This window comes from Phyllostomus discolor, chromosome 9, assembly GCF_004126475.2.
Source record: "Phyllostomus discolor isolate MPI-MPIP mPhyDis1 chromosome 9, mPhyDis1.pri.v3, whole genome shotgun sequence".
NCBI classification, from domain to species: Eukaryota; Metazoa; Chordata; class Mammalia; order Chiroptera; family Phyllostomidae; genus Phyllostomus; species Phyllostomus discolor.
This window is the reverse complement of record NC_040911.2, coordinates 98,700,278-98,719,981: the sequence shown is the minus strand read 5'-3', so window position 1 is coordinate 98,719,981 and position 19,704 is coordinate 98,700,278. Positions and strand designations below refer to the sequence as shown.

Below are 19,704 nucleotides of genomic sequence, written 5' to 3'. Positions count from 1 at the left end.
AGCCCATCTGTTCTCTATTTTGGGCGACCAGCGCGTTCACGGGTATGAAACGCGATTCATTCTCCAAGACCGGACCGCCTCTCCCCCGTCGGACGCAATGTGTTTTTGATGGGACGGAGCGCCCGGTGCGCCCGTAACCTTCCCCAGCCCCCGGGGCGCAGCTGTGGAGGCAGGGAGGCGCCTGCAGGTCCTTCGTCCGGGACTGCAGTTCAAAGTCTGGACCCGAGGCTGGTCCATTTGATGTGCGTTTCTTCTTGGAGACCGAAAAGCCAGGGCCCTCACCGTCTCCTCCTCGGGGGGCAGGAGATTGTTTGTTTACCAGGGACGCAGCAAACAAGCTGTCTGCCCCCGTGGTCTAAGAGGACAGCCGTCAGGTAGACGAGTCACTTTTAGACAGAGGGGACAGTAACCCGCAGGAATTTTGACTTCTGCGGGGGAGGGCAAGGGGGTAATGCCCACTAGGGGGCTCAGAGAAGCCCTCTTGCAGGAGTGGGCATTTGAACTTAGACCTCCTTGGTGAGACAGGGCGAGCCAGCCCCACGGAGGTCTGGGAAATGGCGTTCTGGGCGGAGGGCGCAGCGAGTGCAAAGGCCCTGTGGCAGGAAGCAGCATTGCTGAGTTTGAGGAACGGAGGAGGCCGGCATGGCCGGAGCAGGGAGTACGGAGGACGACGTCATGAAAGGCGGGTGCAGAGTGGGCGGGGGCTGATCCGAATGGCCCTGTGGGCCACGGGAGGGCCTCTCAGTTTGGTTGAACACTGCGCCATAAGCTCAGTGGTCATTTTCCAGGGGTCTTAAGTTTTTATTATATTTCAAGGCAACAGAAACCATTTTTTTTTCTTTTAAGATTTTATTTATTTATTTTTAGAGCAAGGGGAAGGTAGGGAGAGAAACATCAATCAGCTAACTCTTGTACGCCCCCTACTGGGGACCTGGCCTGCAACCCAGGCATGTGCCCTGACTGGGAATCGAACCTGCAATGCTTTGGTTTGCAGCCTGAGCTCAATCCACTGAGCTACGCCAGCCGGGGCTAGAAACCCTTTTTCTAAGGAAGGCCTTCATGGCACCCGACATGTGACGTAGAGAGGCCTGGGCTGCTTGCCTTCCATGCTGGGGATGCCGGGCCGGGGAGCCTGGGAATCCCTGCTGCTCGAGCGTGGAGTCTGGGCTGAACCCCACCCCGGAGCCCACTCCTCTCGTTGGCAGGAGCTGAGAGGCCCAGGGAGCCGACGTGACTTTTCTCGGCTCATCCAGGAGTAAAGCTCAGAGTCGTGAACCTGTGGTACACTTTTCCTGTGTTGCGTGAAGCCGTTTTCCCCAAGCCTCACCCCAGGAAGGAGGCTCAGGCACGTGCCGAGGGGTTTGAACGAGGGGACGGCGAGGGCCGTGGGAGCAGCGGAGCAGCTGCTTGGGCGGGTTACGTAAGGCTCTGACGTCTGCGTGGAGAGCAGACACTGAGCGTGTACACAGCAGGGCCCTTTTAAATAAAGGTACTCTTGAAAAGCCTGCCTGAAGGGCAGGGCTAGGTACCATTCTGAGGTGCGTTCATCTGGGCAGGTGTCATTCCTGTTGTCACTGTCCCCACCCCCACCCCGAGTTGCTTGTGACTGATGGCCGGTACCCCTGGGAGCACCAGCCAGCGCTGTTGTCTTTTCATTTGAAACCAAAGAGTTGATTTAAAACGGCGATTCTGAACCAGGGGTGGTCTGGGCCCCTCTGGGACGTTGGGCCACATCCGCTGGTCCATCCAGGGAAGAGAGGTGCTTCTGGCAACTAGGGGGCGAGGCCAGGGGTGTGGGTAGATGGCCTCCAGCGCACAGGGCTGGGCCGCCACGGAGAAAGTCTGTCCTGAGTGCCGAGGCCGAAGACCCTGGTCCGAAACAGTGGGATCACTCGCAGCGTGGCAGGACCCTCCCTGTGGGGGTCCCCTCAGCCCCACCCAAAGGCAGACAGAGTCACCTGTTCACAGGTAGAACCGCCCACATTCACTACATTGTAATTATTTTTCTCTTAAATTTGCATGTTTTCTTTTCCTTGAGCATAAATGATCACATCCTTGACAGTTCATGCCCTTTATCGCAGCGTGTGCCTGAGCTCCCTGTTAGACCCGCAGTGGGGAGAGCAGGTCCCCCACCTGGCTGTTCTTCCTTCCACACCCTCCAGACGCTTCGGGGCCTCTGGTCACCTCCCTTGTTCATCTCCCCCGCTGCAGCAACCCCAGGACCCGCCGGCTCAGAAGGGCCCCACGATCACCACCAAGGTGCGGCGGACCATGAGCAGCCGCGTGCACGAAGCCGTGAAGGCCATCGCGCTCTGCCACAACGTGACGCCCGTGTACGAGTCCAACGGCGTGACCGACCAGGCCGAGGCCGAGAAGCAGTACGAGGACTCGTGCCGCGTGTACCAGGCCTCCAGCCCGGACGAGGTGAGCCCGGGGCAGGTGCGGTTTGACAGAGACGCCCTGCCCGACCCCCACGGGCCGCAGGCGTGGGCCCCAGGGGGCTCCCGGGCAGGGCAGACCGGAGCCAGGGAGCCGCAGGGCTGCCGGGCAAATGCATGTGCAAGTGCGTGCAGGACTTGGTCTTTCCTAGAAGCAGGAGCACGGACTTGAGAGCGCTCCTGGGCCCCAACCCCGGGGTGGTGTGGGTCTCCTGGGACGTGGGCAGCGTCTGTGACACCTCTAGGGCGGGGAGGTGCTGCTGGCATCTGGGGGGCGAGGCCAGAGGAAGTCGCACGGGGCCTTGTTTGTGATTCCAGCGGCCAGCCCCTACCCACGGGGGGCACAGGGTCCCACTGAAACCACGTCCCCTTGAAAAACAAACAGTGTTACTGAGATAAAACCCACACACCACACAGCCGCCCATCGAACCTGCACAGGTGAGTGGGTTTTTAAGCACAGTCACAGAGTTAGGCAACCACGACCACACTCAACCTGGGTGCCTTTTCATCACCCCAACAGGAAGTGCCCGTGCCCGTTTCCCCCCAGCCCCCACACCCACTTCCTGTCTGTGCAGAATTGCCTTCTCTGGACGTTCCGTACGAATGGACACGTGCAGGGGACCCTTTGTGTCTGGCTTCTCCGTGTTGTCCCGTGTGTCAGACTCCGTGACTGTGCATGGGTGAGAGGTGTTCTGTTGTGCGGGGAACACTGCGTTCCCTTCATCCGTCCACTGGGTGGTGCCGTTTGGACTGTGTGTGTGTGTGTGTGTGTGTGTGTTTGCTATAATGGGTGATGCTGCTGTGAACATCTGGGTACATATGTGTGAGGGGACACGTGTTTTGTCTCTTGGTGTGTATCTAGGAATGGGATTGCTGGGTCACCTGGTAGCTCTATGTTTAACCTTTTTTTTTTAGGTTTTATTTATTTTTAGAGGGGAAGGGAAGGAGAAAGAGAGGGAGAGAAACATCAATGTATGGTTGCCCCTCTCATGTGCCCCCCACTGGGGATCTGGCCTGCAACCCAGGCACATGTCCTGACTGGGAATCAAACCAGCAACCTTTTGGTTTGCAAGCTGGTGTTCAATTCACTGAGCTGTACCAGCCAGGGAGCATTTTTTTTTTTTAGCATAGAAAATTTGGACATTTCGGAAGACAATAAAGAGGAAAATGGGTTGATTGCAATCTTACCCATAAAGGGCAACAATAGGCAACTTTCCCAGAGCGTTGGGTCCCATCTGAGGTGTGTTCGGTGTATTATGTAATTGCCCCAGCGCCTAAGTGGCACTGCTACTGTTGCCATTTTTTCCGTGTGTTATGTAATCCCCCAGCACCTAAGTGGCACCGTTACTGTTGCTATTTTCAGAAAAGAAAATTCAGAGGTAGCAAGATAGGTTTTAGCCTGCAGTCACCAGGATATTTTTTAAACTTTCTTGTTTCGAAATAATTTCGGACTTACAGAAAAGTTGTGAAATTTGGACAAAGAATTCCCATTCACCCAAACTTCACTCGGATTCTTCTGATGTGAACATTTTTTGCACCTTTTCTGTATCATCCTCCCTTTTTGTCTTTGAAGAGTCAGCCGCAGACATGATCCTCATTTACTTGTGAAAATGTTTCCTTTTTCACCTAAAAACCGAGGAGATTTATCCAGATCGGGGAATGAACGTTGACGCAGTCCTGCTCTCTAACCCGCCGCTCTCACTCAGATTTCAACACCTGTGCTGCTAGCTTACATTTTTACTCTCCTCCCGCCGCCCCCCCCCCCCAACCCTGGCAAAGCGTTCCCCAGATCAGGGTCCCGTGTGTGGGGGAGCGCACACAGCATTCAGTTGCCACGCCCCTGGAGTTTCTTCCAGCCAGGAGGCAGTTCCTCCGCCTACCTGGATTCTCACCGCCTTGACACTTCTCCAGATCGCGGGCCAGTGGTTTTGTGTGGTAGCACATCTCCCAGTTGGGTCCGCCTGACGTTTATCTGGTGCGTGCAGGGCTCGTGCATTCGTGGCCCTGGCCTCACTGCGTGTTGTTAGCAGGAGACACTCAAGGTTGATGTGCCCTGCTCTTGGAGATGCCAACTTCGGTCATGTGGCCAGGATGGGGTCCCCAGAGTTTCTTCCTGGTAAAGTTGCCATTGTCCTTCGTAGACCATCTTACGACTTCTGCCCCATCGGTGGCTGGGCCAGGGTTCTGGCCTGGGGAGTTCGATTTCAGAGCCCAAGTTTAGTCCTTTTACTAAACTGTTTTCTCTTTCAGAAGCCCCTGAGAGCATTTGGGTAGATAGCCTTCCAATTTCTTTCTTTTTTTTTTTTTTCATAAAAAGTGGGGATTTTAATGCAGGTGTGGTTTTGTAGCATCCTTTTTCAGTTAACACTTTACCATGGCTATTTCTCAGTTCTCTTGAATATTGTGATTTTTAAAAAGGTTTCACTTGTCTATATTTAGAGAGAGAGGAAGGGAGGGAGAAAGAGAGGGAGAGAATCACCATTCAGTTGCTTCTCGTGTGTACCCACACCAGATACCAAGTCAGCAACCCAGGCATGTGCCCTCACAGGGGGTCCAATGGGAGACCTTTTCTTTGGGGGGTGTCACCCCACCACCCGAGCCACGTCCGTCAGGGCTCTTGCATATTATTTCAAAAACCCCAGTTTTTCAGGTTTACTGCACATGTATGTATCCTGACACCTTTAACTGTTCTCACGTGACTGGAACTCAGGGCATTTCTGACGTGCAGCCATGACACTCACAAACGTCTCAGTGAGCATCCTTAGACCCAGTGTCTCTGGCAGTGGCGTGCTTGGGTTCACGAACTCTGCAGGCACGTGTGGGTGCCTGCGGTGGCTGCGTGACGTCTGTGTTGGACGGGCCTGCAGCCCGGGTCCCCGAGGCGAGGGGGTGGCAGGAGGGAGACAGCCGAGCACCCAAGCCTCGAGTTTCAGCTCCGCACCTGGGCTGGCCGCCGTCCCCATCTTTGTGCCCCCGCGTGGCTGGGCCGTGGGGCCATGCCTGTGGGCGGGATGGGGGGTAGCCCACGGCAGGGCCCCTGGAAGCCTTGGCAGGCAGGCAGTAAAGCCCGAGGGTCAAACCGAATGGGTCTTTTCCAGGTCTGTGATCTGAATGGCCAGAGTGCTTCCCAGAAAAAAAAAACATTAAACCACCGTGCCCTCCCACCGGTGTTCCAGGGCTCCCGTTATGTCCTAGTTCTCTGTGAGAGGGAAGGGGCTTCTCTGGCACACAAAGCGTGTCAGGGGCCTGGACTCCTCTGAGAGGTCAGCGAGCCCCCAGCTAGTGGTAGCCGGTGTGGGGGAGGGAACGTCACAGAGTGTCCCCGAAGCTCAGGAGAGGAAACGCCTCTTGAATGTGCCTTTGCCTCTTGTCACTTGTCTCTCTTTTTCGGGGGGGTGAGGGGGATTGGGCGATGGAACATGTCCCCCAGGAGACTCCTCCGTGCAGCCTGCTTGGTGTTTGTGGCACTGCCCCAGCGGAGACGCCCATTTCGCCCGTGACCACGGACATTTGAACCGGGCTCTTCAGGGGTGAAGAGTGTGGCGACCTGGGCCGAGCGCCGGGTGGGAACTGCGTGCAGAAGGAGAGGAGACGGAGGGACCGTGGGTGTACGGGTGGTCCCCCCCATCTCCTCGGGCTGGACTCGAGTCACCGCGACCGGAGGTTGGGCGTTGCTTCTTCACCGGGTTTAGCCGGTTCCATCTTGATACTCCATTTGGGAACGGGAGGACGATACCACTGATACCACTGAAGAGTGGACGTGAGAAAGGGCCGGGTTCTTGGTGCTGACCGGCTGGGGACCAGCAGCCTCTGGGGCCCGGTGGCATTTGGACGAGTCCCCGATGTTGGGGGTCTGATGGGTCCTCCTCCGGCCCCTGAGCGTCGCTGCCCAGGCCGGCTCTTGTGACGCAGGTGTGGAGCTCCACCGGGCCTGTCCCACGCCCTCGGCCCCCGCCGAGCTGCGAGAGGCTTGTCCTAGGGCCCTGCGTGGCGTTCCCCACGAGGGCGAGTCTTGCACGGAATGAGTGCTCCGCGCTTCTCAGCCCCCTCTGGCTGCAGTGACAGTCCGTCACCAATTCTGTCCTTCCCTTGGGCTGGGGTTCAGGTGGGTCTCGCTTCTCTAAGCTTCTGAGTGACGTCCGGGGAGGGGGGAAAAAGAGGTGCGTGTTTTCTCTTGGCCTTCAGTGTCTTCACAGGGATCAGTGTTACCTCATGGTACTCCCCCGCCCCCCCACAACTTGATTGTTCCATGGTGCGCAGTTATTGTGTGTTTATGGCAGAATGCAGTGAAAATCGTGGGTGAGAAAACAAGTCAGCCACAGTCCTACTAACAGAGGGTATTCAGCCGCTGTTAGTAAGTGACTGACCAGCTTTCTAGATGGTTTCAGAAGCGCCGTGTCACTCACGGCAAACCAAACCACCGTAGACAGACCCCATGACCGAGAGCAGGCGAAACCTCTGCCGTGACAGCCCGGCCTGTCGGAAGGCTGTGCTGGTTCCAGGTCCCGCGGGATTCCCCGCAGACACGGCTGCGCCTGGAATCCCAACTTTGAAATTCTATATCGATAAAAGCATCACTGGTCCAGGCAAGGTCAGTTTATGGAGTACATGGAGGGGCCAGGGCTCGTTTTACCTCGGAGCAGCCCGAGCGATCACTGCCGGTCGGTCGGGGCAGCGCTCATTTCCTGTAACAGAAAGCGGCGCTTCCTAACCTTGTTTCCTGTGCACACGCTGCCGGGCGGCCTTGAAGGGTCTTCGTTCAGCTGTTGATTGCAGCCCTCGGGGCCCTCGGGACAGTAGCTCCCGGGGGAGGGTGGGAGGGAGGGAGGGGATCTCCTCGGGCAGGCCGGCTGCAGCCCTGATGACATCCTGCCACTGGCAGGACACGGGGGCGCCCTGGAGCGGGGGGGCGGGTGGTGGGGACGGGAGAGATCATGGCGGTGGTGCGGCTTTTAATGTGTCTGTTCCTTGGCGTGAGCGGCCGAGGCGGTGCAGGCAGGGCCACCCCGTGACTCGCCGATTTGTTTTTCCCATGAACCCTTTCATATTAGAAGAAATCCTCCAACTTTAAACATCACAAGCACTAATGGTCTCCCTAGGAAAAGTAGACGTCGTAGATCCAAAAAGAACTTGATAAACATAACCCGTAATTCTTAGCGATGACAACTACTTATGTTCTGGTATAGGTTTTCTCGGAGTTTTCCCAAACTTATGTGCGGAAACATAATTGTTTGTTTCTGTACTACGGAATTGTACTGTCGAGGGAAGGTAAAGCAACATCCTTTGGAAAGTCACATGGTTTTCATACTCCTGTGGGACTTCTGTGAGCGTGCACACGTGCTTGTGTCGTGTGTTCACACGCACACTGCACACATGTGTCTGCACGTGTGTGTATAGACAGGCATGTGTGGCGTGTGCGCATGTGTGCACCATGTGAGTGTGTACATGGGTGCGGCATGTGTGGGTGTTTGCACGTGGGTCTCTGCATGAGAGGATCAATAAAAGTTTCTCGATGTAATTGGCCACACCTTGCTTCGCTCAGTAATTTCAGAGACACCAACTGCACATTCTCCGTAAAGTCTAGAATGTCCTGGTGGCCACCCTGTGCCCATGGCAAAGAGGGGGACGTCTGTCTCTCTCCCGCCCTGAGACCTCCGTCCCCGAAGTCTCCACGGGGGCCCTCCTCTCCCAGCCTCTTCCCCCGAGCGCCCACTGTGAGCAGTGCCTGAGCGGCCTGGCGGGGAGAATTCTTCGTGTCTACGGCAGTCTTCCTCGCCCTTTGATTATTAACATTTAAAAAAACTTAAAGCCCAATTATACACGATAGATAGAGTTTGGCCCCTCGCTTTTAGTACCTCGTCTTCCTAAAGCATCTCGGCGGTGGAACACTGTGGCACCGTGCTGGCCGCAGAGGGCCGGGTTTCAGCGGACCCCGGGCACAGGAGTGCCCGTCCTCGGCCAAGGGCAGGAGTGAGAGTCCGCCTTTCGGGACCCTGCCTCCCGTAACTCTCCCAAACGACAAGGGCTCCGAGTTGCCCCTCCTCGCCGTCCTCGTGGGGTGCTGGCCGTGGTGGACTTCCCAGGTCCAGCTGGATGAGCCGCGTGACTTTGGGTCAGTCTTCGCTGCACTCGGCCTCCTGACGGGGGGGAGGGGCTGACACCGTGAAGCTCACAGGCCCTTAGAGGAGAGACGGCAGGGACAGCGGTGGCCCCGGCAGCGGCGAGGAACTGGTACCTGCTCTGTGCCGGGCACCGGGGCTTCAGCACCCCTTACCCCCCCGGTTTCCTGGCTGTGCCGTTTTGCCAATGATGTGGTCGGCCAAAGCCACGTGGCCAGCAGGATGAAACCCAGGCAGCCCCCAGCCCTGCAGTACTGCCTTTCCACCCACGGAGAGTGGCTGCAAAGTGCGTTCTGAACCCCCGAGTGCTGCAGAGAGCTAAGCACCTGCGCTTGGGGGACTCAGGCGGATACCGGGTGAGGTTCCGGAGTGTCTGGGACTCCTGCCTGCCTGGTCCCCTTGCGTGCCCTGCTCTGGGCCTGTGTTCAGAGCTTAGTTCTCCCAAGCTCAGTGGAACTTCCCTCTTTCCTCATCGTGGGGAGCTTCCGGGCTTGTTGACAATAAACCTTCATCTGCTGGACCCCGGAAGCCCACCTGCGTGGGCTCAGAAAGGTCTAGGTGGCCGGCGGGGCTTGCCCCCCATGCCCACCATGGCCTGGGACCCGAGGGTGAGGTCGGAGCCCAGAGGGGGATGGAAGGAGAAACACCTCCATTGGAGTTACTGACTGACCGAGGGGGTAGGGTCTGAGAGCAGGGATGTGGCTGCTCCGCAGGGGTGGGGCAGGGGGCTGCGGGAGGCAGGACAGAGCGGTTTGGGGACACCGGAGAGCACTGTCGGATGAGCCGGGGACACGGCCCGACCCTGGGCCGCAGAGCTCCGCCCCCTGGGTCAGTGCTGGCCCTGCACGCACTTGGTGCATAGTCCTGTCGAAATGGCTACATTTCTCTGTTGATGCTGCCCTTCTTCCTTCTCAGACACTGATTTTCATCTGAGTTCAGTGACGGGCCTGAAATCCAAATGTGGGATCAAGGGCATCGGGAACACCAGTGGCCTTCATTCCACCGTCTGACCCTCTGGTTGTTAAACACGGAATGCTGACTCGTTTGCTCCGTGCTGGATTTCAAAACAGTTTAAAAAAGGGTGGCCGCTGCCTCAGTTTACCCTTGGCCCCTGCAGGGCCTGCCCTTCTCCTGTCTGCCACCTGCCCAACCCCTGTCGGCATTCGAACCCGTAACCACCCTGTGGTGCACCGTGGAATCTCCCACTCGGGTGAAGAGTGTCTCAGGTCTGGGTAGACGTACAGTCCCGAAAGGCCGGGTTAGGGCAGGCCGGCCGCTCTTTGTGGGCGGGAGTGTTGATACTGTCGAGTGTGCCCTGCCTGCCACCAGAGAACGCCCTCCAGCAGAGGTCAGACACACGCGTGTTCTCACGGTAGTGCGGCCTTGCTTCCGACGAGAATTCAGGGCTCTTTCCTCAGCCTGTCCCGGCGCACTTCCCAGGCGCACATTCCCAGGGACAAAGGGAAACCATTGGAGCTTCTTGTCACAGGTGGCCTAGGGCGGACCCACCACGTTGGAAAGGGCTGGCCAGGGACAGTTCGCCCGGCAGGGATCCTTCCCACGGGCGTTTTAGGGAGGGATTTCCCGACGAGTGCAGAACACGTAGCCGACCCGTGAGCTGGGACCGGCCCCCTCTGACCCCTTCCCGGTGTCTGGCATTTGATCAAGTTCGGATCTCACTGTGCGTTCGTTCATTCACTTACCCGAACGAGGTTTCTTTCCCTGCTGCTGCTCTGATGACCTGCTGACCTGACGCGAGGTGCCCTGAGACCCCAGCTCGGGCTGTGGAGGGCAGCAGACTCAAGGGCCTGAACCCCTTGGTGCTTCGGCGGCGGGGCGTGACGCCCCTGAGGGGAAGCGCAGACCTGTCGGGGTGAGAGGCAGCCTGGTTTGCTGCCCCCTCGCTGTGTGAAGGAGGGGGCTCCTCGCCTTGCCCCGGGGTGTGTGTTCCTGCGCAGCCCAAAAAGGGTGGTGAGCACCCCATCCTCAGTCTGTCTCTCTTCTCAGTAGGACCTGGGGCGGGGGGGTGGGGGCGGTTTCCTGTGCCCCATTAGGAAGCATCTTGGAATGAATGCTGACAGAGTCACAGCAGGAAAGTGGAAGGTGGAAATGAACAGCCCCCCCCCCCCCAAGGCTCATATCCTGTTGGAATCAGCCCCCCGAGGAGGTGATGAGGTTTTGATTAGGGCGTGGGACCCCAGGCTGTGGGGGGAAGGGCAGCCAATGTAACCTTTATCATGTTGTGTTGAGACAAGCATGGTCTCCTGTAGGCCCCTTAACTCCACTGAGAGGCTCTCTGTGGAATAAAACTGGGTTAAACGAAGTTAACTCACCGTCCTTGGCTCTTCCCCCGCCGGGAGCATTTGCCATTGCGCGTTCCAGAGAGACAGTTCGGCTCTTCCTCCAGCGCAGTCCTGGGGGGCCGTGGTGTGGGGGCCGTGGGGAAGGCCTCTGCCCGTTCTGGAGTTGGAGACCCCTTCTCCAGGGAGGTCACGGGCAGGCTCTGGGGACTGAGTAGGTCCCCTGGAAGCCCACAGTCACAGACTCCCTGTGTCTTTCCCGAACAGCGAAGTCAGGTTTTTAGGGGGGGAGTAACAGCTGCTGGAAAACAAGAATGCGCAAATCCCACAGCGGTCATGTTTGAAAACACGCAAAGAAGAATTTTTCTTTTTCTTTTTACATCGAATTGGTGTGCAGAGGAATGTAAATTTAGCTAAGCTTTTTTTGGGCTTTTGTATACCTAGGTATTTGTATCGTGTTGGGATATTTATTTAATTAATTAAAAATAAAAAATGCATATACATGCTAAAAATACTTCAGCAGCATAGACAGATAAAAGTAAGAGCTAGAAGTATTTCTCTTCATGGGTATCATTCTAGAAACATTTTATATACGGATGGGACTATTTTGTATATATGGATCTTTACTGGCTTGTTAATTTTAAACTTTGAAAGATTGTTGGGAGGTAAGAGGGGATATTGAATTAAACAAGCAGATGGGTTTACAAAGACTTGCACAGGCTAACAGCAAAAAGAAAAAAAAAGAAAGGAGAGGAGGAAAGAAAACCCATCGTTACTCCATTACTCCATTAGCCCTTTCTCCGGGGGAGGTCAGTGTGGCAGGTTCTGCCGTCGGTGGGGCTGGGAAGCTGGTTCCTGGTCACCTGGTCGTGGGGCTGCAACATAATTAAAACGGGGTCAAGTTTCCCATTCTCGAAGAAGAACTTCTTTCTAATGTAAATTCAGTTAATATCAGCAACAGAAACCTAATTAGATCTGCCAGCACAGCACCAACTCAGGATGTATAAACACAATGTTTAGACCTGGGACAGAAAGGAGAAAGAATCCACTTTGGGCCCCAGATTTCAGGGGCCTGTGAGGGGGTGGGGTGGGTGGTGGGGCAGGGTCAGATCCCCAGGTTTGGGCTCCGGTTCATCCCCCTCCGCCCCCACAGGGCACGGCATCTCAGCCGAGGTGACACCTAGGGGTGCCAGGCTGTGGGCGGCTCCTGTGGCTTTTGCAATCTCTTGGTGGAAGGAATGGGGACTCAGGGTGAACCCTGATAAAACAGGCATCGAAGGCAGCGGCTGCTACCCGATTTCCTGGAAAAGTGACCTTGACCTGCCAGCCACTCAGTGAAACAACAGCCATTAGGAAACGTCTCACAAAAGCAGACCCAGCGAGTCATACGAGGCACACCCTGTCCCCACCTCCAGGCGTAAAGATACCAAAGACATTCCAGGTAGAGCAGATGCCGCCTGTGTACCCCTTTGCCAGCTCCCCTCACTCCTCCAGGCACTCTCTTAAAACCCACCCCCTTTTCTTTCTGAAAGATTGTTCTCTAAGAAGAAAGGGGGGCAGGTAGACTTCATGCCCCTGAACTTGGCTCTGAATAAAATGGCAGCTTGTTTGGCATTGAACCCGGCCGCCTCCTGTGTGTTTCCTGCTGCTGCTGCTGCGGCAGCACGATGCTGCGATCGGGGGTTTCCCCACCACACGGACTGGTTGCGCTCTAGTCCTGCAGGTCAGAGGGCCCACGGGTCTCCCAGGCTGTGGTTAGGGTGCCGGCAGGGCTGTGTCCCTCCCCGAGGCCCCAGGGACAGTCTGTCCTTGACGTGCCCAGCTCCCGGGGGCTGCCCGAGTTCCCGGGTCCGTGGTCCCTTCCTCCACCCTCTGAGGCAGCGGTGTCACCTGTCTCTGACCGTGCTCCTGTCCTGACCTTTCTTTCCGGCCACAGCCAGGGCAGTTCTCCCGTTTCAAGGCCCTGCATCTTGATTCTATCTGCAAGGTCCATTTTGCCATGGAAGGTAATGCAGTCACAGGTGCCGGGGCCTGGGACAGGGGCACCTTTGGGAGCTGTTGTGACTCTGCCTGCCATACCTCCCCTCAACTTTCTGATGGTGACAGTATGTCTGGGTGGACCCCTGACACGCCACGCCTCCAGGAGTGCAGTGGTGGCTGGGTCCCTGCCGGCCTGGCCTCTGTCACTTCCCACCAGCATCGCTGGGGCAGCTCCCCTTCCCCGAGCCCGGGCCTCCTCCTCCGTGTGGCTGGGGTGCTCGGCCTCGGCAGAACTGACGATTGGGCTGGGCCGGTTCTCTGCTGTGCCGAGCAGCATCCCTGGCCTCCGCTCCCCGCTCCCCCCGCCATGCCAGCAGCACCCACCCCTGCCCCAGTGGCGACAACCACAAATGTCCACAGACGTTGCCGAATGCCCCTTGGGGGGCGGGTACAGAATGGTCCAGGTGAGAACTGCTGCATGTGCCACCCGGCGGGGTGTCTGAGAGACGGAGACCCGGGGCTGAAGGTCAGACGGCCCCGTCCAGGTAATTGGCCTGGAACAGGAGGGACCCACGGGCGTCCTAACCACCTTCAGTCCCATGCAGTTCTCTCCACGTGGGCCCTGGCGTTCGGCCTGCCTTGGGCCCCGGAAGAGAAGGTGAGCTGTACCTTAGAGAGGGGGTGGCTGTGGGGGCAGGGCCCCCAGCACCCGGAGGAGCAGACGCCAGCACTGGGGGCGGCAGGGTCTTCTTCCCCAGACACGCAGCGACTGCTTGCCTTTCACCTGTCTGCTCCCCCTTCTGCCATGGCGTTCCTTCACCTGGCCTGTGAACCGGGACCCTCCGCCCTGTGCCTGACCTTCGACCCTGTGTTACATGCAGGTGGCCCTGGTTCAGTGGACCGAAAGCGTGGGCCTAACCCTGGTGGGCCGAGACCAGTCTTCCATGCAGCTGAGGACCCCTGGCGACCAGATCCTGAACTTCACCATCTTGCAGATCTTCCCCTTCACCTACGAGAGCAAGCGCATGGGCATCATCGTGCGGGTGAGTCCCCTGCTGCTCGCGACTCGGCAGGTTTGGGGCCCCAGTGTGCTCAGGCGTCCCCGTGGCGTGCCACGCTCTCTCGCCCCTTTCTGAGTGCCTTTGTCACATCGTCTGTTGCCCAGACTCACAAGGGAACAGAATTCCCCAAGCAGAAGGGACATTAGTTCTCCATCGGACAGAACCCCCGGGAGCGGACCGGCCTCTGGTTGACCCCGTTCTAGAGGGCAAGGTCTCAGCAGTGTGGACGGGGCCCTTGTCGGCACGTGTACATTTCTCACTGTATGCTCTTTTGTTTAATTGTATATTTTTAAAAAAGATTTTATCTGTTTTTAGAGAGGGAAAAGAAGGGAGAAAGAGAGTGACAGAAACATCAATGTGTGGTTGCCTCTCACACACCCCCTACTGGGGACCTGGCCTGAAACCCAGGCTTGTGCCCTGACTGGGAATCGAACCAGCGACCCTTTGGCGACCCTTTGGTTTGTAGGCCAGCACTCCATCCACTGAGCCATAGCAGTCAGGGCTAATTGTGTATTTCTTATGGAGGTGAAATTCACAGGATATAAATTAACCATTTTAAACGTACATTTCAGTGGCAATTAGGATATTCACAATGATGTGCATCCTTCTGTCAAGTGTCAAAACAGTTTTGTCACCCCAGACGGAAACCTGGTGCCCATTAAGCAGTCTGTTGCCCAGCCTGCCTTCCCCCTCGCCCCTGGCAACCACCAGTCCGCTTCCTGTCTCTACGGATTGGCCTCTCCTACAAACGACCTTTTGTGTCTGGTTCCTTTCACTTAGCCTGACGTTTTCAGGGTCTGTCCCTGTGGTGACAGGTGTCAGCTCTTTGTTCCTTTTCACGGCCGCGTAACATTCCTCTGCCGACCGGCATTCGGGGTGGCCCCGCCCTTTGGTCGTTGTGAGCAGCGCTGCTGTGCACATGCGTGTGTGAGAACGTGAATACCTGTTCCCAGTTGTGTCGGGGGCGCGCCCGGGAGTGAGACGCGCCCACCAGTTCCTCAGGTGCCAGGTGGTTCCGTCTGTTAAACTCGTGCGGCACCTCCGTGCTCCCTCTGCACTGCCGCCTGACCCGCCGACCCAGCCCGCAGCACACGGAGGTCCTGGTTTCTGCACGTGCTCCTCAGCACGTGCGACTTTCCGCATTTCAAGTGGCAGCCTCCCCAGCGGTGGCGGGGCGGCATTGCACTGGGGTTTCGGGGTGTGTCCCCCTAACGACTTGTGCTGCTGGACACCGGCGTGGGCTGCGTGCCGCTGGTGTGTCTGCCACGGAGAAATGTCTGTTCAAGTCCTGTGCCCACTTCCTCACGGGGACGTCTTTTTCGTGGCTGTTGTTGAGCTGTGAGAGTTTTTTTATGTAGTCTGGTCACTAGAGCTTTATCAGAGGTATTATAATGAAAAGTTTTTTCCCATCCCGTAGGTTGTCTTTTTAGCTTATTGATAACATTTCTTGGGTGCACGGAAGTTACTAATTTCGACTCAGTCCAGTTTGTCTCTGTTTTTTTTCTTTTGTTGATCTTGACCAGGTATCACGTGTAGGAGTTCGTTGCTACATCCACGGTCATGAATTTACCCCTGCATTTCCTTTTAAGAGTTGGGTAGTTTGGGGGTGCTGGGTCACCGATCCCTTTAGTGTATACGGTGTAGGTGGGAGTCCATCTTTCGCATGTGAATACCCAGTTGTCTCAGTGCCTTCGTTGAAGGGACTGTTGTTTCCCCACTGAACAGTCTCGACACCCTTCTTGTAAGTATTTTCCCTGAGTGTTCATTCGCACAACCACGAAATTACTTGTAAAATCAGACCGTTCACTCAGCATCATCATTGTGCCACATTTATTTCAGAATTTCTTTTTATAGTTTTGAAACTCTTGTTGAATTATAGCATACGCAGAGAGAAGCACTGACATTGTAAGTGCATACACCTCAAGTGTTTACACAGTGAGCACACCCGCGTAACCAACCAGCAGCCAGAGCAAGGCACCGAAGCCCACCCAGCAGCACCCTCCGCTCCCTCGCACCCCATTTCTGGGCACTACATCCCCCCGCCAAACCAGGATGCAACCTCTGTCCCCCTTTCTACCACTGATTCATTTGCTCTCTTGTTGAATTCTGTGTAGAAGAAATTGTACAGTAGGTACCCCTTTTGTATTTGAATCCATTTGCTAAAATGTACATTTCTAAGATCCCCCTACATTTTTGCATAGATTGTAGCTCAAAGCATTTCTTAAAGAAATACAGTGTGCATTCCGTGGAAGTCCCCCCTCTGGCCCTCCTTGATGTCCTTCCGACACCAAGCTCCTTGTGCTCAGGAGTTTTAAAGTGCTGTCACCAGACAGACGTGTTTGAGGATCAATAGTGTGCATTGTGGTGGTACATGTTTTCATTCTCTACCTCAGTGGCACTGTAGTGTATGTTTCATTTTTTTTTTAACTTCCCGGTTTTTTTGTTTGACACCAAAGACACTTCACGTCACACACGTGCACCCACCCTCAGCCTTGGCTGGCTTTGGTGCTGCGCCGGGTGGGCAGACGCTCTCCCTTCGGCCTGCTGCCGCGCGCTCTGTCGGTAGGCGTGGTCGGCTGCCCCTGGCAGGAGCCCTCGGTGTGCGAGGCTCCGGCGTCGGGACGTCAGCGTTTGCCCGGCAGCCTCCCCAGCGGGAGAGTGGTCGGGTCGTAGGACGTGCCCGTCCTGACCTCTGCCGGGCACCGCCAGCTCCTCCTCTGCAGGGCTGCGCTGTCTCGGTCTGTCCCCACGCTCGCCCACACCGGACACCGTCAGGCTCGAAACGTTCTGCCTGCCCTGAGAGTCTGAATTCGCGTCTCGTTCTCCCACCTGCTCTTTCTCTCAGAGAAACCACACGTTCCACCCCGGAGCCCTGGTCCCCCAGGGCTGCCTTGTTCTTAAACCTGCTGGTTGTCAGAGGTGGCCGAGGGAGCTTTATCCGTGCCCCCTGGTGATCGGGTGGCAACCGCGTGACCGTGCTCTGACCGAGACACACGTTAGGGGACTGGCCCGGCCCCGATGCCCGTGGGCTCCTGCAGGCTCCGCGGGGCGTGTATCCCTGGCACCTCTGGGGCTCGGAGGGAGCCTTTCTCCCACGCACCTGCCGCCTTGGCCCGGGTCCTCCGCTGGCCCGGCTGGGGGCCTCCGTGTCTTCAGTGCACACTTGACACCAGGCACGCCCGTGGCGTGGGAGCAGCAGCCGCAGAAGTCCTCCTGCGGGCGGGTGTGTCCTGGGGAGTGAGCGTCATCGCCTCCCGTGGAATTCCTTTAATTGTGCTCCAGCCTTTGTTTTGTCAACTTCGGGGGCTGAGGGCTCTGCTAGAGTCGTGTCAGGGCTGAGTCATCAGCGAGGAGTCCCCGGTACCAGCCCTCCTCGAGCGAGTGGGCCGCGTGCACCCCACCCTTCCTCCAGGGGTACCGGTCTCCGTTCCCAGACGCACGTCCTGTTTCGTCAGAGGTGGCCCCGTGTCTTCCCCCGGCAAGCACAGGACTCGTGTCCGGAAGTGTGGGTGCTGCTGGGTGGACAAATACACCATCTTAAAATAGCCCCCCACCCTTCCTGGGTTACACAGATGATCAGTGTTTGGTTAAGACATTTGGAGCAAATAAATCTGTAAAGAAGACTGAAACTGTTCATCTCTATTTTTCCCACCAGAGACCGCCACTGTTAGGTCTTTGGAGAATTTCCCTTCAGTTTTGTCCTGAGCATACGCGAGTGCAGGCAGCCAGAAACGTGCTTATGAAATTGGCATTGAACGCCACACACGGCTTTCTCTCTCTCCAGTGAACTATATACAGTGAAAATTCTCTCATAATACTAAACATGGTTTTTTAGTGATTTTAACGTGTGCACGGTGTTTTGTTGGGAAAAAAAACAAGGACCGTTACTTAACTAAATGTATATATTTTGGGGTGCTCACGTCTCCCATTTTCCACTGCTGGAGACCCATCACCGGGGAGCCCTGTGCCAGGCCATCTTGGATGAAATGCCTGTTGTTTTGCGAATGTCTCTGGGTGGCTGACCTGTCTTCCTCTTTATCTCTGTTCTGACGGGTGGGAGCGGCATCCAGGGCTGCGTTCGCACCGGCTTTGCATTCCGCACAGATCTCAGCCTGCCCCTCGCCGAAGGGGCTGTCACCCTGGGGCCATCGTCCCTGCAGGGGATGCCTGGCGATACCAGGAGGCGTTGTCGGTTGTCCCAGCTCAGAGGGCAGAGGCCAGGGCGGCCTCCTGACCTAGGAGCACCGCCCCCTCCCCCCCCACCAGGGTTCACTGGGCCGGGGCTGAGAACTCTCAGTCCTGACCTGTCCGTAGAGATTGTGTTCTGACAGTTTTATTTTTTGACAGTACCTGCCGGCTACCTGTGGGAGGAAGTGGTAGCTTGGCTATGAAGGCTCTTGGCTTGTCCAGTGACTGGAGGCAGTTAGGGTTTTGCTGTCGTCTGGTTCGTCAACCCTCTTAAACACGCGCGGGCTCCCGGGCAGGACGCGGCCGCGCCTTCTCGCGCTCACACAGCGAGGCCAGGCCTGCGCCTCGCCGTCCGGTTTCACGGCAGCAGCTAGGCGAGGCTCCGAGAAGAAGCCGCGTCCTTCGGGGCTCCGGTGCTCGCCCTTCGGAAGGGAGGCAGGGTCGCCGGTTCTGTGTTCTGTTCGTTCTGTGCGCAGGTCGCCCCACGGCCCTCCCCTACCTCCCCGCGCGGCGCGGCGATGTCGGCCCCTGGCCCAGACGACGATGGCCTCGTCAGTCATCGTTTGAACGGAGGAGGCCTTTGAGCAGGGGCCAGCGCCGGGCCGCAGCGGGAACGATGAGGCCCCCCAGACGGTGCCGCCCAGGCAGCGGGTCGCTGTGAATTCACGGCGTCCCCTCCCCGTGATGTGGGAACGGAGTAGCCTTGCGGTGAACTCGGCGGGAGGAAGTGACTAACGGGAGGAGGCGGTCGGCACGGTGTTTGCCTTGGACGAGCTGTCCGGCTCCCCGGGTCCCTCGGGGGCGGAGGAAGCTGGGGAGGGGACCTTGTTTCCTACAGCGGAGTTGGGAAGCACCTCTCGGGTGAAGGGGAAGGGAAAACAAACAGCTCGGATGCTTTCATGTTCGCACCCGCGGCTCCCCTTGGCCCGAGGCGCCAGCTCCCCGAGGCGAGGGGTGCTCTCCAGGGCTCTCGAAGCACAGGTGGCTGGCGGGGCTTTTCATGAGTGAGCACATTGTTCCAGAGGGCTGTCAGTCTTCAGAGGGCATTTGAAAGTTGTTTTAAAAGAGGAAACTGGACCCCTGGCTTGGCTGTGTGTCCTTGTTTTGTAGGCAGAGTTTATGGGCATGTGCCGTCTGGGCGTCCGGGGGTGGTGAAGTTCAGGCACACCATGGTGAGAGCCTCGCCCAGCTCACCGCCTCCAGACTCCCCACGGTGGCATCGTTGGGAAGAGAGTCCTGCACGGGGCAAGCACCAGCTATTTCCCCATCGTTCCCCAAATCAGGGGTTCTCGGCCCTGGTGCTGCAGACATCGGAGGCTGGATGATTCTTGGGTGTGGGGGGCTGTCCGGTGGTGGGGGGCTGTCCGGTGGTGGGGGGCTGTTTAGCAGCACCCTTGGCCTCTGTCCACTAGATGCCAGCACCACCACCCCCGCTGTGACAACTAAAAAACGTCTCCAGACACCGCCACATGCCCCCCTGGGGGGGAGGAATTGCCCCCGTTGAGAATCTACTGGGCCAGTAAGGCTTGTTCTCCACACACAGTGTGACAGAGGGACTTGGAGAGTTAGTGTCACTCAGACAGAGCGGGCATCTGATCTGCGGCGCGTCTGGCCCTTC

At 57.2% G+C, this 19,704-nt stretch overlaps 1 protein-coding gene across 2 annotated transcripts in view; it reads left to right on the top strand.

The window, feature by feature from the left end:
* ATP9A (ATPase phospholipid transporting 9A (putative)) overlaps positions 1-19,704 on the top strand; it is a 104,537-nt gene that overhangs the window by 63,471 nt on the left and 21,362 nt on the right. For both annotated transcript variants that reach the window (XM_028524224.2, XM_036009970.1), the window contains exons 14-15: positions 2,212-2,424; positions 13,719-13,880. In XM_028524224.2, coding sequence (XP_028380025.1) covers positions 2,212-2,424; positions 13,719-13,880 — 375 coding nt within the window. The remainder of the gene's footprint in view (positions 1-2,211; positions 2,425-13,718; positions 13,881-19,704) is intronic.